Source organism: Centropristis striata, chromosome 22, assembly GCF_030273125.1.
Source record: "Centropristis striata isolate RG_2023a ecotype Rhode Island chromosome 22, C.striata_1.0, whole genome shotgun sequence".
NCBI classification, from domain to species: domain Eukaryota; kingdom Metazoa; phylum Chordata; class Actinopteri; order Perciformes; family Serranidae; genus Centropristis; species Centropristis striata.
Genome location: NC_081538.1, coordinates 30,509,854 through 30,536,380, shown reverse-complemented (window position 1 = coordinate 30,536,380; position 26,527 = coordinate 30,509,854). Strand labels below are relative to the sequence as shown.

Genomic DNA, 26,527 nt, shown 5'->3' with positions numbered 1-26,527 from the left:
ACACTAAATGCCCCCAAAAGAAACAAAATAACTAAACAAAGACACAAAATGACCGAAAAAATACACAAAATAACTAAAAAAGACACAAAATAACAAAAAAAAAGACACAAAATGACCGAAAAAATACACAAAATAACTAAAAAAGACACAAAATAACAAAAAAAAAGACACAAAATGACCGAAAAAATACACAAAATAACTAAAAAAGACACAAACTAAAAAAAGACACAAAATGACCGAAAAAATACACAAAATAACTAAAAAAGACACAAAATAACTAAACAAAGACACAAAATGACCGAAAAAATACACAAAATAACTAAAAAAGACACAAAATAACAAAAAAAAAGACACAAAATGACCGAAAAAATACACAAAATAACTAAAAAAGACACAAAATAACAAAAAAAAAGACACAAAATGACCGAAAAAATACACAAAATAACTAAAAAAGACACAAACTAAAAAAAGACACAAAATGACCGAAAAAATACACAAAATAACTAAAAAAGACACAAAATAACTAAACAAAGACACAAAATGACCGAAAAAATACACAAAATAACTAAAAAAGACACAAAATAACTAAAAAAAAGACACAAAATGACCGAAAAAATAGACAAAATAACTAAAAAAGACACAAAATAACAAAAAAAAAAGACAAAATGACCGAAAAAATACACAAAATAACTAAAAAAGACACAAAATAACTAAAAAAAAGACACAAAATGACCGAAAAAATACACAAAATAACTAAAAAAGAAACAAAATAACTAAACAAAGACACAAAATAACTAAAAAAGACACAAAATAACTAAAAAAAAGACACAAAAGCTTACAGACTATACTTGTTCACTTTTCTAAATCTAATATCTCACACATTATGCTTTTTTTTTTTTTTCCAAAGGTAAGCTTCCTACTACTGAACCATATCTGAGATTCCACCAGACTAACTGAATTCTGGGAATAATAAAGTCATTTTGATTTGATTTTGATATCTGCTATAAGAAATTAGGAAAATGAATAAGCAGAAAGTTTAAAAACATTTATTGTAAAAAAAAAAAAAAAACCAGCAACCGCATGGCAAACAATGATAACCAATTAACAATATAAAAAAATGAAAAACAAACAGAATATGTACAATTAACAATATAAAAAACAAACAGAATATGTACAATTAACAATATAAAAAACAAACAGAATCTGTATAATTAACAATATAAAAACAGATAGAATCTGTACAATTAACAATATAAAAAAATGAAAAACAGACAGAATCTGTACAATTAACAATATAAAAAAATGAAAAACAAACAGAATATGTACAATTAACAATATAAAAAAAAAGAAAAATAAACAGAATATGTACAATTAACAATGTAAAAAACAGACAGAATATGTACGATGAACAAACAATGAAAAACAACAATATGTCCCTTTAAGTTTAGTGTTTTTTATGAGCACACCTGTGTGCCCAGGAGGTTGTTTTAGGGAATTAATCAGCTGTGAATATGAGCCTGAACACAGAGTTGATAGTGTTGAACCAGATGGTGTATTGTGAGAGATGTTTGGTAGATCTCTCCAGTCCGTCTCCATCATGGAGTGGTCAGGTCTGTGATGAAACTCAGCCAGGAGACGGTTACTACTGAACCGGAGGATGGCTCCATCAGCTCACAGGGTGCTCTGTCACACACACACAGCTGGCAGGTGTAGCTCTTCCTCCTCTCTTCTGCCTCCCCCTGGTGGTCCGTGGCTCCTTCCTCCCATCTCTCCTCCTCCTCCTCCTCCTCTCCTGGAGGAGGTCCTCCACAGAGCGGCCTGAGGCACAAACCTTTGGCCCTTCTGTCTCTTGTGGCCAAGTTCCCTTCTTCTGGGATAGATTGATATATAAAATAGATAGATTAGATTAGATAGATAGATAGATAGATAGATAGATAGATTTATAGATAGATAGATAGATTTATAGATAGATAGATAGATAGATTTATAGATAGATAGATAGATAGATAGATAGATAGATAGATAGATAGATTTATAGATAGATAGATAGATAGATAGATAGATAGATAGATAGATAGATAGATTTATAGATAGATAGATAGATAGATAGATTTATAGATAGATAGATAGATAGATTTATAGATAGATAGGTAGATAGATAGGTAGGTAGGTAGGTAGGTAGGTAGATGGATGGATGGATGGATGGATGGATGGATGGATGGATGGATGGATGGATGGATAGGTCGGTGGATGGATGGATGGATGGATGGATGGATGGATGGATGGATGGATGGTGGGTGGGTGGGTGGGTGGATGGATGGATGGATGGATGGTGGGTGGGTGGGTGGGTGGATGGATGGATGGATGGAGGGTGGGTGGGTGGGTGGGTGGATGGATGGATGGATGGATGGTGGGTGGGTGGGTGGGTGGGTGGATGGATGGATGGATGGATGGTGGGTGGGTGGGTGGATGGATGGATGGATGGATGGATGGATGGATGGTGGGTGGGTGGGTGGGTGGGTGGGTGGGTAGGTAGATAGATAGATAGATAGATAGATAGATAGATAGATAGATAGATAGGTAGGTAGGTAGGTAGATTGAAGTGGCCAACACTCACTGTAAAGAGGATTTCTCTCTCCAGCTCGTCTCCATCATGGAGTGGTCAGGTCTGTGATGAAACTCAGCCATGAGACGGTTACTAATGAACCGGAGGATGGCTCCAGAGTCCACAGCACCATCACAGCTACTATGAAGAGATTCACAGACAACATTCATCATGACAGCAACACACAACTCATCACAGAACACATCTTAATCAGATCCGGCCCACATGAGGAAACCCAGAGATTAGAAATCAGTACAACCACAGTGCTTTTATTATGAAGGCGGTTACGTTTTAGTGGTTTAATGTATGTTTAGTATCATTCCTGCTGAGTGACGCTCCACTCTTTAACTGATAGTTCACTAGATTTATTATAAATCATAAAATCCATGAAAATAAAAGTCAGACATTCCTTGGTCACCTTGTGAATCCACCGGAAGAGCTAACAAACATTAGCATTAGCACTGGAGCTAACAAGCACTTTTACTATAGTTAAGACAACAAATATAGCCACTAATATATATGACAGAATAAATAAACTCTAACAAACCTTGTTTCCCGTCAGTCAGCCACTATAGAAGCCTTTTATACTTTATAACAACTTTATATGAATTATGACTCGTTATTATTTACCGTTAGTTTTTCATTTAACCGTTCCACCTGTTATTTCCTGTCACTACCTTTCAAAATTAAAGCACCCGTTTTACACTGGACGGCACCATTTCAAAATAAAAGCATCATAACATTGTAAAACACCTAGAAAATGTACAAACATGAAAAACAAGCTTTAGATAACAAAAACACCAATAGGAACCTTGCTAAAGGTCATTTACAGGTACAGTGTTTAAAATAAATGTTAAAGTGATATAGTGATTGGAGTATTTACTACTTTTTACTGCTATATTTGATTTACTCCACATTAACAGTCTCATCATAACATGTATTCTTATCAGTAGCAGCTCAAAACCAGATAATTTACTGTATTTTATAAAGAGATTAAATTAATATTGAGCAGAATTTAGTCCAGAGTTTTGGTCCGGCCCCTGCAGCCTTCGTAGTATTGGTCATGTGGCCCCTTGGGGACATTAATTGCCCCCTCCTGGTTTAAGCTAACGTACCTGTCGCCGTTAATACTGACGGTGTGTTCAGACCGGACGCGTAGCGAATTTTCACGTCGCGTTACTCGCGCGAGTAGTTGAATTTACTCGCGTCTCTCGCGCGAATAAATAACTCGCGAATTTTCGCCCAAGAGACTATTTAGCGCCAAATAATTCCCTCCATTTCATTCTGTCATCAATGTGCTTACCTGTCACTCTAGGAGCAGTGGATGGAGCAGCAGTGGATGGAGCAGCAGCAGCAGCTTCACCTGCACCGTCAGAGGACTGATCAGGGATGTCTGTTAATAACAATAATTGAGGATTTCAATCTCAGCACACAAACCATTTTAGAAATGCATCCATATTAACACATCATAAAGTTAGCCATTATAGTATCTAGACTTTGATTTTCCCCTTACCACAACCTTAATGTAGTGACATTTAAAAAGAAAACAAGGGTTCATCCATAGGACAATATTCCCACATGTTTCCCTTGCTGTGTACGTCTTCACTGAAAACCAACCTCTCATGTCCCTCCCTGCTGCTGCTGCTGCTGCTGACGCCTGCTCCTCACCTGCTGCTCCCTCACCTGCTGCTCCTCACCTGCTGCTGCTGACGCCTGCTCCTCACCTGCTGCAGAGTACTTCCACCTTCTTCCTGTCCCTCCTGCCGACCCACTCCTCCTTCCTGCCTCTTTTCTCCTCTCTCTCATGAACGTATCTCAGAGCCCCTTCCACTTCCTGCAGCATACCTCCTCTGACAAGAAACAAACAGAGAAATATGCCGGTGTCCTGCCAAAAAGTGATTGCCTGCCAGAATCTGATTTCTGGCCGCGGGAGCGCGCACGGCAGCCCGTTGAACGGTCAGATCTTTACATTATGAAGTTCATGAATGAGATCAAGTCATATTTAGGCAGAAATAACCTTTGAGTAACTGTATCTGGCCTTCAATCAGTTTTTGGCAGGTGAAATGCCTATTTTGTGTTGTAATGGTCCTTTAAAGGGATTCCAAGCTGTCCTGTGAGCTCTAGTGTTTACATTATGAAGCTCATGAATGAGATCAAGTCATATTTAGGCAGAAATAACCTCTCAGTAACTATACTATGCCTTCAATCAGTTTTTGCGAGGTGAAAACTGAAATAGACGTGTCTATCACGTAGTTGCCATGTCTGATTTCGCTACAAACTACACTTCTTTTGGCCACAGTTGTAATAATTACGCAACAACAAACGTTAAACTTTCGAAGCCACATGCCTTTGCTATAATTACATTATAATACAGTTGTGTGTATCTGCATATTAAGACCGTTTAATCCAGAGAAAAGCAGACGTGTTTACGCTACCGCTCAACGGGCTGCCGTGCGCGCGCATTGTGAGCAGTTGGTGGTGAAATACCATAGTAATTTACACTTTGGTGTTGAACTTTGGTGGTGAAATACCATAGTACTTACATTTTTACATTTCTTAATTTTTTATATTTATTTTTATTGCATTTGTACATTTTATTTATTTCCAGTCTTTACAATCAACAGATCTGTGTTTTCTCATTTATTTATTCTTATTTTCAATTCAGTTGTTGTTGGTAAAGTTCCAAAGTTTCTAAAAAATAAAATGTTGAGACCATTATATTGCCTGTATGTAGTTCATGTATCAAATATAAATGTACATTTAAATTTCATTTTTATGTTTATTTTTATTGCATTTGTATGTCTACATTTTATTTATTTTCAGTCTTTGCCATTCTTAATTTGATGAAGATCTGTGTTTTCTTATTTATCTATTCGTATTTTCAATTCAGTTGTTGTTGGTAAAGTTCCAAAGTTTCTAAAAATAAAATTGTTCTGAGACCATTACCTTGCTTGTAGTTCATGTATCAAAAATTAGTGTACAGCATAATACATATAACATAGTGTACCTATATCAGAATGAATACATGGAACCGGCCCTGACGTCACTCACCCTCCTCCAGGCAAGATCTTTATGCTTCCGGTTGCGGTAGGAGGTTTCATTCGCGTCGCGCGAAACCCGTGATTCGCGCCGCCGGCAAAAATTCGCGTCTAGTCGCGTGTTTGCATTGACTTTGTATGTAATCTTGTCGCGCAAAATATTCGCTACGCGTCCGGTCTGAACGCACCGTGAGATGGAGGGGGCTGAAGACGCAGAATATTAACGTTAACTACACACGTTTAGAGTTTTTTAATTATCAAATTCATCTTCAATTCTTTACAGTTATTTTAAAGTGCGAAATAATACTTTAAGCTAACGTATATAACAGTTGAAGCTAACGTACCATTCGCCGTTAATGCTGAGACGGGACTGAGCGGGACTGAGATGGAGGGGGAGGGTCATGTTACAATCGACCAATCACATCACGCTCAAAGTAGCTGACCAATCACAGGGCTTGATTACTTGCAATCGTTAAATCACATCACGCTCATATTGGAAGACCCAGAACACTGTGGACAGATTAGCCTAGCCTAGCCTAGCCTAGCCTAGCCTAGCCTAGCCACTTAATTTTGCTAAAGTGAGTTCGAATCCAGCTCTTACCAATCTGGCAAACATTTTATTTTCATATATTTCTTTTTTATAGGCAGCTGTGATGTAGTGTTCACTTATTAAACGATGTTCTCCACAGTAGATAGGAGATGCGACTCATAAAACGCCAGATATTATGTTTATTAATATGTGACGAATCTGCTGACAGAGGGGGGCCACTGCTGCGGATGTTGACGCACGCACGCGTACGGAAAGCAGTTGCTGTGGAAACCAGGAGGGATAACAGCGGAAGGGGGGCTATGGTCTATGGAGGAATGGTGTTTCTAACAATAAAAGTGATAATAAATCGCTCAGTTGTCAAGCTAATTTCACGTTTGTTTGTCAAACGCCAGACATAATAGACTGACAGAGATAGAAATAAAATATATATATTTATGTATATTTACTATTGTTATTATTTTACTATTGTTTTTATTATTTTACTACTATTGTTATTTACACATAATAATAATAATTATATTGTTATTACTATTCTTATCATTATAATTATGATTTATTATTATTGTCGCTATTGGTATTATTATTATATTATATACATTATATATATATATATATATAGTGCGAAATATATAATATATAATTTTTTCAATTATTATTTTACTACTATTGTTATTATTTTCATTTTGTATTATTTAGATGTTTCTCAAATATTATTAATATAATGTTTACCCTGCTACTTGTTACTGCACTACTGCTGTATGTGCCCTATAAATGAATGCGAAATAAAAGTTCCATTAAAAAGCTAAAAAATTAAATATATATATATTTTTAAAAATATACCAAAATTGAATAAAAATTATTGTGTATGACAATTGGAAAATAGTGGCAAAAAAAAGAGTTAAAAATAGACAAATATGACAAAAAGAATGACCTTTGGTTCATGCTGTACAGATGGAAATCATGCATTGAAAAAAGTAATTAAAGAGGAACTAACAGATAAAATTAGTTGTATGTAAGCTCCTCTTTTGACTTAATATTCTATTCAAATTGTAATAATTATACACATGTGTGTGTCACTTAAATTATGATTTATTTGCAAAATTGTGCTATTAACCCTCTGAACCCCAACAAGCCGATTCAGGGCATTTTTTTGTGCTCTGTGTAAACAGATTCTCAGCAGAATCAATCATGTCTTCAGTGTCTCTGAGGAGAATTTAATGTTTTTAACAGGATCTGGTTTATTTCAAATGACACATGGAGAATAAAGACATCCTGACACTAATATAACTTTTTTAATTTAACTTTTTGTAACGGAAACTTTCGTAAACTATGATCCTTTCAAGGACCGTTGGAAACTTAAAATTCCAACAATAATACCTGTAGTTTCTGTCTACGGTAGTGTATTTTTGGCATTTTTTTTGAGAAAAGATGGGGTTCAGATGGTTTAATGAGAAGTAATGAAATAAACCTTGTTTATTTAAATAAACCAAACATGGAGTCCAGTCCTCCCAGCAGGTCTTCATCTTTATTGTTGCTCAGTAGTCGTCCATACAAAGGGGGGTGGAGGAGAGCAGTGGAGCCCGACAGGACAAACACCAGGAACGTCATGCTACCAAAGTATTAAATTTGTACAAAAATACTTTACAACATCCCTGTTCCTTTAAAGAAAAATACAGTTTGGTTGGTTGGTGAAGCTACATGGAAACTAATCTGACCCACTATTTCAAATGGCAGTGCAATGCATGTGTGTGTGTGTGTGTGTGTGTGTGTGTGTGTGTGTGGGTGGATGTCTTGCTGAGGTGAATCACTAGAGTGCAAATCCCTGCAATGTTATATATACACACACACACACACACACACATACGCATACACACAAACGCACACTCAAACACACACACACACTTACTATATGCCCACAAACACAGTGTGTATGGCTTTAGGTCTCACTCATCAAACCCTCCTGAAGCCACGCCCCCTCAGCTCTGTGGCTCTTTCCCATTGGTGGAACAGTTTGTCTTGAATGCTAACAGTGCTAACCACATGGCGAGGCTACCACCCAGTCGTCATAGTTACCGCTACCAACAATATTTTGATGTAATGATAGAAATGTTGGCGGTAAAAAGGTGAATGCTGACTTAGCTATGTTAGCCCTATTTTAGCCATGTGCTAACTGAAAAATAATGGTAACCCTGTGTTATCTACGAGCTAAACCAAATATTAGCTCCGTGAACCAAATGTCAGTCTTGTGTTAGCCTTTTTCAAGGTCTCTGCTGACACCTAGCTTAATTATTTAGATGTTAGCTTCATGCTACCTGTATGCTAACTTAATAACAGTGGTAACTCTGTGTTATCTACGAGCTAAACCAAGTAGTAGATCTTTTTATTACATGTTTTCCCTCTATTTGCCATGTTAAATCTGTGTCAACACCTAGCTGAGATCTCGGTGATAGCAGAGTTCTAACGAGATCTTAGCTATTTGCCATGTCCTAGCCGTGTCTTAGCTGTGTCCCAGTTCAGATGGTTTAATGACAAGTAATTAAAAGTCTTGTTCTAATGTTCACCAACTAGTTGCATAGCTAAACAATACAAGTGTATGCTAAGCAACTATTAGCGATGTTGACCAAATATTGTTTCCCATTTGTTGTTTTTTGCCCATTTTTTTCCCCATTGTATTGTTTGCCATGTTAGCCTTACTCAAGGTCTACGCAAACCATATACTAGCTAGGTGTTGACCCTGCACTAGCCATGTGTTGTTACTCAGGAGTTAGCCCTTTGTTAGCTGTGTGCTAACCAAATACTAGCTGTGTTTATCAGATGTTAGCCCTATTTTAGCCTTGTGCTAGCTGTGTGCTAACCATATACTGGCTTTGTTAGCAAGGCGTTGGCCTGGGGTTAGCCATGTGCTAACATCTTAGTATGTTGACTAAATGTTAGCCTTTTAAGTCTGTGCTAATCATATATTAGCCACATGCTAAACAGACACCTGCAATATTTACCAGATGTTAAATCTATGTTCGCTAGGTGGTAACCGTAGCTAGCGTTAGCCTTGTGCTGTTTGTGTTTACTCTATTGTAGCCACATGTTAGGCCTATGCTAGCCACATGCTAACTAAATGCTAGCATTGTGCTTTAGGTTCACAGTTAACAGAGTTTGGGACGGAGTCAAACAGCCAATCACAACTATCTACACAAAAACACCCAATCACAGCTCTCCGATCCAAAGCATGGGCGTGTGGCGGCGCACGATTGCGAGGGTTTCTACCATAGATATCTATGAGAAATGTTTATATATACATCTATGGTTTCTACTGGCGGTTTGTGCTGAGGGAGGGTTCTGATTGGCCAGTTTAAATAGTGAGTTCAGACGGATGTGAGAGCAGGATGTTGACATCACTCCAAATTAAACATACACACACACGCACGCACGCATGCACGCACACGCACACGCACACGCACACAAACACACACACACACACACACACACAAACACACACGCACACACACACACACACACGTATTTACTGTCACAGGTTTCCTGTTTCCTCAGGATTTTTTTCTGGCGTAACATTGTTGTTTCCGTGGTGATGAGGTGACGGTATCGGGGGTTGGATGTGGTCTCGATGTGAACAGCGACGGGACTGAACCGTTTTTTAATCTATTTTACATCTTTTCAGGTTCAGCCGTCATGGAAACAAACAAACAAACAAACAGAGAAAACTGACAACAGTCAATCAAAAAACACACCGATCGATTAGCATAATAGATCACTGTTACTGGGGGGTGGGAGGGAGGGGCCGGGTGTGGGGGGGCGGGGTCGTCAGGGTGGGGGCATGCTTGGCTTCTTCCTGGTAGCTGATTGGTCGGCCTGTGTGTCGAGGAGAACCAATCACAGAAAGGCAGGGAAGTTTTTGTTTCCTGATTGGTTCCAGCCAATCATCTGAATCCCTCAGAACTGCCGTCTGTCTGTCATCCTGGCTGCCTATTGGTCGAGGGAAGAAGGGAGGGAAAGGGGGCGGGGCAAAGCCAAGACGAGGAATTGAGGTGGGAGGGGCTTAACTGGCCTTGTGTTTAACACACACACATAACATACAAACACACACACAGACACGCACACATACATACACACAGTGTGGCCAGTCCAACAGGTGTAAACAGTAGAAAAAGATTCTTATTGAACTGCTCAGTGTCATCATCATCATCATCATTATTGACATGATTATTATTATTACTCTTCCAGTCTGCAGCTCGTTCATGGCACAGAACTTAAATCTTAACAGTAAACCCTCTGTCTTTCTGTACATTTCATTAGGGATGCTCCAATCAGTACCAGCTGATCATTACTGACTTGATTTTGGTCTTAGAAATTGACTTATAATAAATAGGAAAAAAAAGTATGTTATTGAGAAGACTGACGTATCAGTTTATATGTAGACTGCAGGGGTCCCAGAATAATCTTATTATACAGTTGACCAATCCAAGGTGTAGTTCTGGGAGATACCATTCCAACATGTGGAAACACTGGTATTTATGTCTTTTATAGGAAGTGTATAAGCACTGTTTTTTATCTGCCACTTTTTACTTCCATTATTTATTAGATGCTCTTTTATTGAATTTGCATAAGCACTCTTTTTTTTTTAAATATTAGGTGATATATAACGCCTTTTACAATGTGTATTTGTTTTATGTACTGTATGCGATTGTATGTCTATTTGGACGTTGGAGTCTAAAACTCCAAATCTCCAAACAAATCTCATCACAAGGTCCATTTATTTAATAGCTGTCAAAAAAACAAGTTTGCCCAGTTGTAGGGCCAAGTATCCTTTAAGTAATTACAGCACCAAAAGTGATACCACCTTTAGGGTACCATAAGTGGGGGGAACTAAGCATTGCACCAAGTACAACTTTGGTGAACTTTGACAAACGAATACTGCCTCCGAATTTGTGTATGTGTGGCCGTGCCCTAAATGAAAGAATCCTAAAGGTGATTGGCTATGAGCAAATCCATACAAATAGTCAACCCTCTTGATCTGGGTACAAAAAATGATCCATAGTCATTTGATAGAAGTTTTGATAAAACTAGGTAGGTATGGGTCTTAATATCTAGTTGAGTACGGATACCCATCCATACCAAGCTGTCATGGTATTGTAGATGTTCAAATTTTCATTTTTTTAAGCAGTCTAAGACTTTTCGTGCATGCTGAAACAAAAATACCAATGGTGGAATCTGATAGCACTCTACAAGCCAATGGGGAATTTTGGAGTTCTTTTCCAATGGACTTTTGGACGATTACTTACGCAATATATCAAAGAACAATTTTGAGCAGCTAAACTTTATTGTGGTCTTATGGATTCTAGATTCTTATCCTAACACCAAACCCACACCTTAACCCAACTATGTCTGTTCCTAAGCTCAAACAACCATTTGCGACTTGATACTTACTTGATACCATCTTGAGACTTGTACTTTACCATAACCATCTTTAAGCTTATGCTGTAACCGAACCCTCTACCCACAACTTTGAATATCCATGTTAAGACTTTGACATAAATCAATGTTTAAGAACAGAAAACAGTCAGTAATAAGTATTGGTTTGGACGATCCCAGTGACATCGGCTCTAGATAGACTAATCGGAGCATCCCTATTCTTCTTGGCAACCCGTTTGTCCATCACCAGGTTCTAGATTCTGGAGTCCCATCAGTCTTTGTGCTGCTGTGGTCCTTGGCCAGTACAACCAGAAGCCCTGGTTCTGATTCTAGTAAGACCAGATAGACCAGGAGCCACATTTCTGAACTTGTAGAAGCACTGGTCGTGGTTCTGGCTTAGTAGTACCCATGATTCTGTCACCACTCATGAACAAGAACCATGTGTTGGACCAGTAAAACCACTGGCTGTGGCTTGAGTGGCACCAGTATCCATGGGTTTGTCACCACTAAGACCAGAACCCATGAGTTGGACCAGTACCCATGGTTTTATTACCACTAAGACCAGAGCCCATGTGTGTTGAGCCAGTCATACCACTGGCTATGGCTCTGGCTTTAGTGGAATCAATAACCATGATTCTCCAACCACTAAGACCAAACCCACATCTTGAACCAATAAAACCATTGGCTTTGGCTCTGGCTTCAGTAGGACCAGTAGCCCTCTTTCAAGGCTCTTAGAACCAGTAACCATTAATCTTAAACCAGTACCATTGGCTGTGGCTCTGGCTTCAATAGAATCAGTAGCCATGGCTCTGGGCTAGTAGAACCAGTGCCCATTAATTTCGGACCAGATAGACCAGTAGCTCTGGCTATGGTTCCAGTAGGATCAGTAGTTATAGTTCTGGTTCCAGTGACACCAGTTTGAACAGTATGCAGAACTGGTTCAATGAAAAGGTGAGGAGTTGCTCCGGTCCATCAGTGTGCTTTCAGGCTGCTTCAGCAGTTCAATGGTCAAACTTTAGTGGTCAAAGGTCAAAGTTCATCCAGAGGGTGTGTGTAGCACCATGGGAGGTCCACTCTGAACCAGTTTGGACGGGTCTAAACCAGTTTTATTCAACTTTGTTGTATTGTTCTCCTTGTTGACCACTCCAGTCCAATCTGGTCAGAACCGCGTTAATCCAGTGTTTTTCTGCTATAAGGAATTATTATTCACTTGACCCAGCCCGTCTCCCGGTTGGCTCCACTTGATCGGACCGCCATCCTCTCCCTGGCCAATGGAGAGCTCCGATGGGCCCAACTCGCTGCCGATTGGCTGAGGGGAGTGGCTGCTGTTGGTGATGCCGTCAGTGTGATTGACCAGCAGGGAGGTGGAGGAGTTGGGGTTTCGGCTAATGACGAGCTCCAGATGGTTCGGAGACTCGGCGATCAATGGAACGACGAGGCAGCAGTCAAAGTCCCTGGTCCGAACGTGGTTAATCTGGGAGTCATAAAACATATTTGGTTAATATGAGTACCGTCTCAGAGGTACTAGCATGGCTGTAGATACTCGTGTTATTGTACCTGCAGTATTCTGTCATAAGTCTGGAGGCCCCCCCGCTCTGCCGGGCCCCCAGGTCGGATGTTGTTGACGTAGACGCCGCGGTCCAACATACCGTCAGAAACACTAAAACCAAAATCCTCCAGATCTGAAGCCTTCTCTAGAGTCAGCTACAAACACAGACACACACTCTGTTAGCATCACAGCTAGTCGATTAACGTGCAGCCACTTTGAAGCATCAAGGGGTTGAACGTCACCTTGTGGAGTTCCACAGGGCTCTGGTTTAGGATATCATTGACTTCCTGCCTCATCTTCCTCATGGCAAAGGCTCGACGCTGGGGGTCAGAGGGCAAGGTGTTGGACCGAGCGGTCACCTAAGAAGAGGCAAACAAACACTCACTTTTAAGATGGCGGTATGACACGGGTGTAACAAAGAGTGAGGTCAGAGGTCAGCCCTGGTTACCTGTGGTTTGGAGTTGCTGCGCTCCTGGAAGCTCGCCTGGCGTCCCAGTGTGCTGCGCATGGGGGTGGGGTCATGGTTCAGACTGAGGGTGGAGCCTGACATGATGGTTGCCTGGAGACAGCCAATCAAAAACAAAACAGTCAGTTGGATCCATCAAATACACAGTGGTGAAAGGCATCCTAGGAGTCCGACCTTTGACCCCAGCCGGCGCGATCACACCAGGACAGGAGCGGTCTCTACTGACGGGATCTACAACAGATTCTATTGTTTCTCCTTCTGATGGGACTTACTGCTGTTGTTCTTTCTGACTTTCTATTTCTACGATCTACTGTTGCCTATTCTCGTCTCTACTGACAGGATCCACTGACAGAATCTATTCTCGTCTCTACTGACAGGATCCACTGATAACTTCTAACGCTACCTCCGCCATGGTGGTAATGTTTGTGTTGGTTATGGTTTTGGTTTATTTGTTTGTGTTTTTGTCAGCGAGATTACAGAAAAACTACAGGCCCATTTTTAACTAAAATGGTTGGTCCAAGGTTGTAGCTTGGCCCAAGGAAGAACCCAATAAATTCCATAGCGGACTGGAATAAAAGGGCGGATACAAAAATATATATTTTTTAATTTAGTTAACATTGCACGATAGGGCATGGCGATGGCAAAGGTCTCACTCTCCAAGTGATCTCCTAGTTTCTTAATTTATAGATATTTGATGCCCCTTTATTTAAAACCTTCCTGGAACGTGACCCAACAGTGGACATAAACAGCAACATCACATCATTAATGTTTGGACTATCTTATTCAAGCTTCGAGTTTAGCATCTTGGTCCTCACTAACTTCAATTTTTGGTGCCAGAAGTGACCCGTTTTAAAAGAGTGAAGCTTGTGAGGTGGACGTTAAGTTACCAGCTAACACTAGTGAAGTTGGTTAGCAAGGAGTATCTGTAATTTAAAAGAGTATCCAACTGTCTTTTAGCACAACTGTTTTTAGGCGACCAATTACAATTAAAAAAGGGCAAAAAATTCTAAGATGAGAACACAGGTCGGCATGTTATCAACTTATCAATCACAAGGTAGCCCCGCCCCAAAGCGAACCCTTCTTTATCATCTGTTTTACTCTAAATGGGACCATAATTTACTAAATGAACATCATGTTGTATTGAAGAAGATAATAGAAAGAATGCAGGTTTAAGGCACTTCTGCATTGGCTTCACTTTTCAGATCCGTAGACTTGTGATTTTTTAGAAAATCTCTGTTATAGTGACCTAAAAGTCTGTTTTCATGAAGACGAGAGGCAAAAACTTAAGAGTAAAATATCATTTTTAAAAAAGTATTTGTATAGGTTTAGACAGGGCCTCGCTGATAGGATCTATTTATAAAAGCTTTGGGCATCTTGGTTCGAACTCTCGACTTTTTAAAAGTCCTAAAATATGACAACAGACATTCAAAGCTTCATTCAAAAACCTCAATAGAAGCTTTGAATGTTCCGGTACTCTTGTTTCTACTGAGTTCAGATTCTCTACTGATGACGGTGTTTATCTTTATCCCAAGTCTTCTCACATCACTCAACACTCCTCAGCCAATCAGAATCAAGGACTCATCAGACGCATGCATGACTTGACAGATCTGCTTCATGACTGGCAAAACAAACTACCCATCAGGCCTTGCAGAAGCTCTCCCAGCATGCCTTGCCCAAACTGCCATGCCCGGTGCAACATGACTCTGCCACGTGATTGGTCAGAAGCTGGGTGATGTCACTAAGGAAATGTCACAATGACGTCACCATGGTCAGTGGAGCGTTGCTGCTGGGGGGTTGCTGTTAGAGTCACATTCAAAAAAACATGTCTGATGTTTAGACGGACGCTAAGAGGAGTCACAGCGACAGAGAGGAGAGAGGAGGACAGGAGGAGCGTTAGTAGAGGAGAGGAGGAGGATACCAGAGTGAGGAGGTGCGTCTCCTTCCCAGACTCCTGGAAGAGAAGGAGTCATGGCTCTTTTTTAGCTCAAGTACTCAACGTTTACGGCTGCATTTCCAACAAACACCTTCAGAATCAACTGACGCCCAAAACACACCAAGCAGCAGCAAAGTTCGGCTCGCCACGACCATCTTCTTCACTATTTGACTTATATCTTAGGTTTATTGCGTAGGAATAGTTTAATTCTCCCACTGGTTTGAGTGAGCAAGGCTAGCATGCTAATGCTAATGGCAACCTGACTCCCAGTATGGGAATCAGGTTTTTTGTTTCCTTTTTTAAAATGTAGTTTGGGGAAATTTAGAAGTGCATCAACAATAATAACAATAGTAATTATTATGAGTTATCTGCTTCACTCTTCGACTTATTTCAGGTTAATTTTATTGTGTAGGAACAGTTTAATTGTAATTGTAATTGTAATTAATTTGCTAATGGGTGGTCCCATATGGTCTAGCGGTTAGGATTTCTGGTTTTCACCCAGGCGGCCCGGTTTCGACTCCCGGTATGGGAATCAGGTTTTTTGTTTCCTTTTTTAAAATGTAATTTGTAACAATAATAACAATAATTATTATTAATAGATATCTGCTTCACTATTAGACTCATTTCAGGTGAGTTTTATTGCGTAGGAACAGTTTAATTCTACAAGAATATTCTCTATAAAATAATAAACATGTATGTCTTATTTTTAAATTTACCTTGAGAGGACAAGAATGTGGCCTTCCAAAAACTGTGATATAACATTAATAATATAAATAATATAAAAATATTAATATTTATTAAATGCCAGTTTGTTTACATACATTTTAATGGGTTTTTTTAAAAATAAAAAAATACAAACAAATTGTAACCAGGGCTGACCTCTGACCTCACTTTCTGTTTACTAAATTTACTAACTGTGAAATGTTAACAATTATCACGAACATTTATTTTAATGCATTTTTTTGTGCAAATTTGTGTAAAAAAAAAAAAGAAAGAAAAAGATCTTGTAGAGGGAAAACAATCACACCGTTCTTAAAATACTTCATACTGGAATTATTACAATTTCCACTTTTGTGGCCGGAAATAAATTTAACTATCCAGAACTTTTAGTCCGGGAATAAAACTGCTGCAGCTTCTCATAGACTCGTATGGCAGCTTGATGGACTTTGCTGCTGCTTGGTGTGTTTCCGGTGCAACTCTTACATAATATTTCGACTTTGAAGTGACTTTAAACCATAATTCCTGAGAATAATTCACATATTTGAGTTCGGGACATGTTTGACTACATCTATACTGAAAATCAAGACGTTTTACTGAATCAAATGGAATATTTTTCAAAGTAAAAGAACCAAATTTCCACATTGAAATTACTTTTAATCTGAAACTTTGGTTGTCATAAAAAGATCTTTTACTCAAGTGTTATTAAAGTAATAATACTTATTGTAGTGTAGGAATCTCTCAATTTTTATTTTATCGGCTGCTTGTATTTAAACATATCTATATTTTTTGCAAAATAAAATATTTTCAAAATAAGAGCGTCTCACCTCCAGCTCCCGGAGGATGCCGCTCTGTCCGCAGGTCTCCAGGTCCTCCAGAGCCTGAGACCAGAAGTTCTCCTCCTGGTCCGGTTCTGTCCCATCGTGTCCCACAGTGAACCTGGGGTCAAAGGTCAGAGGTCAGCCAATCAGAGCCACACACACACACACACACACACACAGAGGAGTCATGCTGGTGAAGTTGTGAGGGACGACGTGCAGCGACGACATACACGTCCACCGGCTGTATGTGTCAGTGAGGCGGGGTCAAAGGTCACCAGGTGAGGGTTTCTGACAGAGGGCTGAGTGTGGAGGGGGTTAAAGGTCAAAGGTCAGTGTGGTACCTGCTGTCAGTGATTAGACCGCTGGGCAGATTACAGGCTCTGCAGACAGAGACACACTGCTGTTACTGCTGTTAGCTCCATGCTAGCATCTCCCACTGATCTGATTTAGGAGAGCTAGCATGCTAATGCTAATGGGTGGTCCCATATGGTCTAGCGGTTAGGATTCCTGGTTTTCACCCAGGCGGCCCGGGTTCGACTCCCGGTATGGGAATCTATGTTTTTGTTTCCTTTTTTTAAAATGTAGTTTGGGGAAATTTAGAAGTGCATCAACAATAATAAAAATAATAATTATTATTAGTTATCTGCTTCACTATTTGATTTATTTCAGGTTAGTTTTATTGCGCAGGAACAGTTTAATCTACAAGAATATTCTCTATAAAATAATAAACATGTCATATTAATGATTGTCCTTCCATATTTCTGGTGATATTTTTAATTTATATTTATTTATTTAATTTGTATTTTTTGCCTTTCTTTAATAAGATTGCAGTTCCTAAAACTGCAATAAAAATACTTAGTATATATATTTACATTATTATTATTTTTTGCAGTCTGAGATTTGTCAATAATTTACCTATAGAGGACAGAAATGTGCCCTTTCAAAAACTGTGATAACATTAATAATATAAATAATATTAAAATAATAAAAATAATAAATATATTTTTTTAAATTGCCAGTTTGTTTATATACATTTTAATGTTTAAAAAAAAAAACACACAAAAAAAATAACTCATCGATTTTCACCAACATTGATTTAAATGCATTTTTATTTTTTGTGCAAATTTGTGTAAAAAAACTAAACAATAAAGATTCTGTATTGTTACCCTAGAGGGAAAAAAATACTTTTATATTAAAAATAGTAATTGAATATATTAATAAATATTATTAATATTTTATCATTTAGATTCTTTAACCAACATCAGTCCTGATCATAATTACCAAATATTAATGTATACATATATCATATATATATCATTATAAGAACGTTTACTGAGGTGATAATTTAAGTCAGAAGTAGGTAATTTTCCTATTGACTTTAATACAAATTTGACTTCTTTTAGCAGCCAGTGGAGTCGCCCCCTGCTGGTTAATAGAAAGAATGCAGGTTTACGGCATTCTGCATTGGCTTCACTTTTCAGATCCGTAGACTTGTGATTTATTAGAAAATGTTTCATGTTTATGTTTAAGTGACCTTAAAGTCTGTTTTCATGAGGACAAAGAGGTCAAAACTTAGAGTAAAATATCAGTTTAATAGAAAAAAATTAAAAAATGACTTGAAATAAAATAAAAATTCTATATACTAAATGCTCAGGGTATTATTTTTTTGTCCGGTTTGTGATGTTTCTGTTAATATTTGTTCAGAACTAATGAATTAATCGTGTCTCACCCTCCCAGCGGGGGGCGGTCCCAGTCGTCGTCACTCAGGCCCAGATCTGACAGCGGATTGGCTCTCTGGCGAGCGGAGGAAGATGATTGGCTGTTGGTCGTCTTGGCGTTGCGCCACTCGTGGAAACTGTACGGAGACGACTGAAAGGGCGGAGCTGAACACAGAGAGAGAGATTTATACATATTAATTATTATAATTATAATATATTAATTTAAACTGTCAGTAGTTTTTATTGTTTGACCTTCATGAATAAACAGACATCATATATTAAAATATACCAAATAAAATCCAATCAGCTGCTTTAACAAGAAAAAAAAGAAGAATACTTTGGGAGAAAAAAAACAACAAAAAAACTAAATGAACATAAAAAAAACCTAACTTTAAACGGGTTAAATAAATATAAAATGTAACTAATTTAGTGAGTCTGAAGGCACTTTAACGATTTAAAGAAGAATTTTAAGTAATTTTTAAATAATAATAAGCTACAGAAGGAGAAATATATCGATATATATATATATTTAAAAAAAAACCTCTTTGAAACTAACCACTCATGAGTTGTGTCCCATAAAAGTTAATAATATTATTAATTATTATTTATTAGAGGTCAGGGGTCAGGGGTCAGGGGTCAGGCCTACCCGGGCTGGTGAAGCTGCTGTCCATGTTGGATCCGTCCCAGGACTCCACGGCGCTGTCCACCGACGGCAGCGTGCTGAAGGCTCGCTGGCCGGACAGCGGCGCTACCATGACGATGGGCTCGTCCTCGCCGTCCTGGTGCTCGTGGACAAGCCCCGCCCCCAGGCCCGAACCAATCAGACACGACTTCGGGCTAGACACTAAAGAGAAATATAAAACAATCTCATTACTACAAAACCAAAAGTTTATTTAATAATCCAGTTTTTGTGTATTTTTTAAGTGTCTAAGTGTGAATATGAGCCGTGTTTCCTTTAGGGGGAAGAGTGGAAAGTCTCAGGCCACGCCCTGTTGTCTCCATGACAACAAAAGCCCCCAGAGGGATTTAGAGACTCTGGAGGTGACGCTTGGTTTTAGGATTAAACACGGAGACGTAACTGTGGCCGCCGTCGCTAACTGTCCACAACGTCACCGGCTGCTCATAAACAAAGCAGCATGGCTAATTATGCACAGCGTCTCCGCTGATCATAAACATAGTGATGGTGAATTAACCAGCATCACTAACTGTGCACAGAGTGTCTGGTGCTTGTTGTAAACAAACAGAGATCGCTAAGTGAACACCTCCTGCAGCAGCAGCACATACACACTGTACTGCTACAGAGCTAACTGTAAGCCTGTTAGCACATACACACTGTACTGCTACAGAGCTAACTGTTAGCCTGTTAGCACATACACACTGTACTGCTACAGAGCTAACTGTTAGCCTGTTAGCACATACACACTGTACTGCTACAGAGCTAACTGTTAGCCTGTTAGCACATACACACTGTACTGCTACAGAGCTAACTGTTAGCCTGTTAGCACATACACACTGTACTGCTACAGAGCTAACTGTTAGCCTGTTAGCACATACACACTGTACTGCTACAGGGCTAACTGTTAGCCTGTTAGCACATACACACTGTACTGCTACAGAGCTAACTGTTAGCCTGTTAGCACATACACACTGTACTGCTACAGAGCTAACTGTTAGCCTGTTAGCACATACACACTGTACTGCTACAGAGCTAACTGTTAGCCTGTTAGCACATACACACTGTACTGCTACAGAGCTAACTGTTAGCCTGTTAGCACATACACACTGTACTGCTACAGAGCTAACTGTTAGACTGTTAGCACATACACACTGTACTGCTACAGAGCTAACTGTTAGCCTGTTAGCACATACACACTGTACTGCTACAGAGCTAACTGTTAGCCTGTTAGCACATACACACTGTACTGCTACAGAGCTTAAGAAGAGCCTCCGGCCCCGCGGCTCGTTAAGAAGAGTAAGATCGAGCCTCCAAAAGTCACCAGAAAAAGTCGCTGGATTTGTCTCCAGTCGCTTTCGCAAAAAAAGTCCAGACAAAAGTCCCTCTAGGACGGCTCGTATTCAGATTAGGGGCGTTTCAGTGAGTGAGACCGCCTCATTCTGGGTATTAGACTGTAGTGGAAACAGCCTTAATAAGTGTAAATAAGTGTGTGTGTGCCTACACTCCCCCTGTTTCTTGATCTTCAGAGTGTATATGTGTGTATCAGTGTGTATTAGTGTGTATTAGTGTATTAGTGTGTGTATGAACATACGTTCTCCCATCTTCTTGATCTTCAGCGTGACCGTCTCTCCTGCCTGCTGTAACAGGCTGATAGCTTCACTCAGAGGTTTTCCCTTCAGGCTGCTGCTGTTGATCGCCAGGATACGATCACCGATATGGATCGCCCCGGTCCTACACACACACACACACACACACACACACACACACACACACACACACACACACACACACACACACACACACACACACACGTTAGAGCATGTATTCTTCTTACTGTTTGCACAATTTTTGCACAAACTTGAATCAAAAGCTCTTTTTATTTAAAAACAGTTATATTTTACATATTTTTAACATTGTAAATGTCTATTTTATATCTATGATCCTTTAACTTTTTAGTGTTTGTCTTTTTCTTTTTCTGTCTCTTACTTTATTTATTTTGAGCTTTAAGATCCAAAGACCAAAACCTGATTCTGATTCCTACAGCGACTACAGCTGAAACCTTTATTTTATATTTTATTTAATATTAATTATAGCACGATATATCCCACTGAGATTTAAAAACTCTGGGCAAAACAGCAGCAGAAAAAGTTTCACATATAAACAAAGAAAAACAAACCTGCAGAGGAAGATAAAATCTCATAATAATATTCATCATTAAAAACATCTATCTATTATAAACAGCAGAGGGCGACATTCTCCACTTGATCCTGATCTGAACACCTTTTATTTTATTATCACTGAATCAGAGAGAACAAAATAATAATTATAATAATAATAATATTCATAATAATAATCATGAATAAATAAATAAATAAAATATTAATAAATCAATAAATACAATTAAATAAAAATATGTCAAATAATAATAATAATTATGATAAATTAGATATTAATAAATTAATACATAAATAAAATAAAATAAAAATAAATCAATGAATAAAATAAAAATAATAAATAAAATATCAAATAACAATAATGACTTTAAATATTTAATTATCACTGTTCCTCAAATTAAGGTAAACATTTTGACACTTTTATATTTCTATCTTTAGTTATATTTTTTTTTACTTATTTTCCAAATAAAACCTCTGAATCTTGAACATAAACAAGGATTACTGTAATATATAAATGTCCTGTACCTCTCAGCCAGAGAGGAGATGATGATGAGGTTTAATATATTTAATATAATAAATGTAACATATTTAATATAATATTTATATATTACCTCTCAGCCAGCCCTCCCTTGCTCAGAGAGGAGATGATGATGAGGTTTAATATATTTAATATAATAAATGTTATATATTTAATATAATAAATGTTATATATCTAATACAATATTTATATATTACCTCTCAGCCAGGCCCCCCTTGCTCAGAGAGGAGATGATGATGTGTTGTAGTATATTAAATGTTATATATTTAATATATTAAATGTTATATATTATATATATTTAATATAATATTTATATATTACCTCTCAGCCAGCTCCCCCTTGCTCAGAGAGGAGATGATGATGGGTCTATTATATTAAATGTTATATATTTAATATATTTAATATAATAAATGTAACATATGTAACATATTTAATATATTTAATGTTATATATTATATATATTTAATATAATATGTGTATATTACCTCTCAGCCAGCCCCCCCTTGCTCAGAGAGGAGATGATGGGTTTATTATATTTAATATAATAAATGTTATATATTTAATATATTTAATGTGATATATTATATATATTTAATATAATATGTGTATATTACCTCTCAGCCAGGCCTCCCTTGCTCAGAGAGGAGATGATGATGTGTTGTAGTATAATAAATGTTATATATTTAATATATTTAATATAATATGTGTATATCACCTCTCAGCCAGGCCTCCCTTGCTCAGAGAGGAGATGATGATGGGGTCGAAGGGCTCCTCGGTCCCAGAGATGGTGATTCCTAGAGGACCTCCGTATCGCTGCAGCTCCACCGTGTAGATGATGCTGCCGGACACTTCCTGCTCATCTGGAACACATTCATTCAGAATTAAAATAATTCATTTAATTCAACAACAACAGGTGGACAGAGACCAGAACAATCCAGCTGTGATAAAGGCTTAATAAAAGGACTGGAGGAGGTTTGACTATAAAGACTGAAATCTATTCTGTTTGATCTATATATATATATATATATATATATATATATATATAGATATATATATCTGTTTATTCTATAACTTTGTTCCTGGCTTTTGTATGATTGATTTAAATTCCTGTGTCTTTGTTTTTATTGTTTGTTCACGCTGTAACACTGTTTTTGCAAAGTGCATTTAAAATAAACTTACTGTTGTAATAGCATTATTATAATATTTTCTTTGTGCATGTGTGCATTTTATTGTGGGACTCTAATGTTCAGCTCTTCTACCTGTTTTAGAGTCTGATGAGAGATCAGAGATGAACCACTGACCTCTTTATCTATAAATGATCCTTATAATAATATTAATAATAATAATAATAATGTGCTGTGGTGTCAGAGAGATGAACTTTGTACCAGAGTTGTCTTCGTCCTTCCTGATCTTCAGCTTGACGAGTTCTTCACACTGCTGCAGGATCTGAACAGCTTCCTCCATGGAGCAGTTCTCCACCCGGATGTTATCGATGGCCAGCAGCTTATCACCCAGCTCCAACGTCCCCGTCCTCATAGTGGAGACACGGGACAGACACAGGAGAGACACAGGAGAGACACAGGAGAGACACGTTAGATACAAGGAGACTAAATACATGAAGAGAATAAAATAAAATAAGACATAAAAAAATAAAACATGACAAAAACAAATATAAAAATACTGACAAAATAAAATAAAAATAAATAAAAAAGATAAAATATAATAAAATAAGACAAAATAATAAAATAAAATAAGACAAAATAAAATAAAATGAGACAAAATTAAAATAAATGAAATAAGACAAAATAAAATAAGATAAAATATGTCAAAATAAAAAACAGAACATAACAAAACAAACATTTATTTAAAAAAACACAATACAATAAAAGTCAAAATAAATTAATAAAATAATACAAAAATAAAATAAGGCAAAATTTAAATTAAATACATTAGGAAAAAAAATTCAATACAAAAAAACAGAACAAAAATAAAATACAAGAACATTTAAATAAAAGAAAATTTAATTAAACAAAACATAATAAAAAAGACAAAATAAAATAAAAACTAATTGAAATGAAACAAAACAAAACAAAATAAAACAAGAGAAAATTAAATACATAAACAGAGAGATATTTTCTAACATTAATGTTTCCTCTCTGCAGTAAACAGAAGCTTCCTGCTGACAGAAAATGTTCAACTCACATTTACTGCTTCAAAACACACAACCTACATAACACACACACACACACACACACACACACACACACACACACACACACACACACTCACTCTCTGACCTGGTCTGTGGCCTAATTATCCACCTTCAGACAGCTGACCGAGCTCAAACAGCTGCTGCTCAAACACACACACACTGGAGTCAGACAGGGTGTGTGTGTGTGTATGTAGAATGTAGAATAAAGTGAAGCTTTGATTTTCTCCTGACAGAAAATATGACAATAATTTCAGATTCTTTATATATTATATTTTTTATTCTTTATTTTATTGTTATTTTCTCTGATGGAAGAGATCATTACAGATGATTTATTGACTGTCAGAAATGTGAAAATCTGGTAATATTTTCTGTTTTGTGGTTTCTGTCAAAATAAATGATGTGATTCTGGTATTTTTTTAAAAGGGTATGATGAGTTTAATCATTTATATTTGTTATTGTTTATTCCATTTTTATTTTACTTCATTTGTGTTTTCAAGTGTTAAAGTATAAAACTTTTTTGTAACTGCTTTTTGGCCATTTTATGGTCATATAAATATTATAATATAATATATACTATTTGTGACATTTTTGAACCAAATGTGCCTAAATAGTGTGTGTGTGTGTGTGTGTGTGTGTGTGTGTGTGTGTGTGTTTTGAAGCAGTAAATGTGAGTTGAACAGTTTCTGTCAGCAGGAAGCTTCTGTTTACTGCAGAGAGGAAACATTAATGTTAGAAAATATCTCTCTGTTTATGTGTATTGAATTGAATTGAATTGAATTGAATTGAATTGAATTTATACTGTTTGGCTTTATTTCATGTTGTTTTATTTTATGTTATTATTTTTTCATTTTGTTTAATATCAATGACATTTTTTGTTTTATTTTATTTTATTATGTTTTTTTTTGTATTTTTGTGTTTTGTTTTATTATTTATTTTGTCTTATTTTATTTTCTTTTATTGAATTTATTTTCTTTTTAATTTTGGTTTATTTTATTGGATTTTATTTTATTTTATTTTTAATTTTGTCTTATTTTATTTTATTGAATGTATTTTATTTATAATTTTGGTTTATTTTATATTATTTTATCATTAATGATGAATCTGTGTGTACCTGTGGGCCACGCTGCCCTTCTTGATGTCGGAGATGATTAAAGGATCTCCTGGTTTCCTGTTGGACGGAGCTGAAACACAAACAGCAAATATTCACTTTGTTTACTCATCAAATCAAAGAGAATCTTATAAAATATATTAATATTAAACTGACAAACATCTCCAACATGAAGAGAACAAGATGATGAAATATTTCTTTACAGTCAAACTTTCATGATGCAACACAAAGAGAATTCTGCAGATGTATGGAGTCATAAAACAACCATTAAAAAAAAAAAGAATTCTGTAAAATAAGAAGAAAATAAACGTAGAAAAAGCAAATTGATTGACAACACGACAAAGAAAAACAAAAACAATAAAGAAAAGAATGAGGAAAAATGCAGAGACAGTAATAAACAGATTACATCATATAATAATAAATAAATAAATTATAGGGGAAAGTTATATGGAATAAAAAAAATCTATTTATTTTTTAAAAGATAAATAAATAAATAAAAATATTGAGAAATCTATTTGTTGAAATAAAACAAATTTGTATTTTTAAAAATAAATAAAAAATAATTTAAAAACCTTAAAATGTAGAATATCTTATAATTATAAAATATTTATGTCTAAAAATAAAAATAAATACATTTAAATGTAAACATGTAGACCCTAACCCGAACTAACAGGCAGTAAATACGTATATGTTTATATATTTTAATGTAAAAAAAATTGCTCACATTTCTCTATATATTATTTTATTAATTCCTTTAACTTATATTTCTACATTTATGTCTTTGTCCATATTTCACACACACACACACACACACACACACACACATATATATATATATATATATATATTTTATTGTCTGACAGATGAATTCTTCTTGATGTGGTTGAGTGGTGATTTATTATGAATAACTTACAGCTGATGGTGATTCCCAGCTCCACTCCTGGTTTCTTTGGGAGTTTCACATGAAACGTTCCTGAACTGGGAATCACCGACTCTGG

General features: G+C 36.8%; 1 protein-coding gene and 2 non-coding genes across 6 annotated transcripts in view; 2 read left to right on the top strand and 1 right to left on the bottom strand.

Annotated features, from left to right (window-relative positions):
- Window positions 1–9,129: 9,129 nt before the first annotated feature.
- grip1 (glutamate receptor interacting protein 1) overlaps window positions 9,130–26,527 on the bottom strand; it is a 90,701-nt gene continuing 73,303 nt past the window's right edge. For 2 of the 4 annotated variants that reach the window (XM_059325935.1, XM_059325934.1), the window contains exons 14-26: window positions 26,443–26,523; window positions 25,533–25,602; window positions 23,595–23,740; window positions 22,925–23,069; window positions 21,089–21,228; window positions 19,468–19,665; window positions 18,833–18,986; window positions 17,445–17,483; window positions 17,110–17,221; window positions 13,615–13,725; window positions 13,409–13,525; window positions 13,175–13,321; window positions 9,130–13,091 (exon numbers count right to left, since the gene is read on the bottom strand). In XM_059325935.1, coding sequence (XP_059181918.1) covers window positions 12,807–13,091; window positions 13,175–13,321; window positions 13,409–13,525; window positions 13,615–13,725; window positions 17,110–17,221; window positions 17,445–17,483; window positions 18,833–18,986; window positions 19,468–19,665; window positions 21,089–21,228; window positions 22,925–23,069; window positions 23,595–23,740; window positions 25,533–25,602; window positions 26,443–26,523 — 1,745 coding nt within the window. In that variant the 3' untranslated portion in view covers window positions 9,130–12,806. Of the gene's footprint in view, window positions 13,092–13,174; window positions 13,322–13,408; window positions 13,526–13,614; window positions 13,726–15,097; window positions 15,584–17,109; window positions 17,222–17,444; window positions 17,484–18,832; window positions 18,987–19,467; window positions 19,666–21,088; window positions 21,229–22,924; window positions 23,070–23,594; window positions 23,741–25,532; window positions 25,603–26,442; window positions 26,524–26,527 lie in introns of those variants that run through there. The other 2 variants (XM_059325936.1, XM_059325937.1) reach the window with 2 other exon arrangements.
- On the top strand, window positions 16,026–16,097 carry trnae-uuc (transfer RNA glutamic acid (anticodon UUC)). The gene has a single exon. It is a non-coding gene; the product is annotated as a tRNA-Glu (tRNA).
- trnae-uuc (transfer RNA glutamic acid (anticodon UUC)) lies at window positions 17,584–17,655 on the top strand. Its single transcript has one exon. It is a non-coding gene; the product is annotated as a tRNA-Glu (tRNA).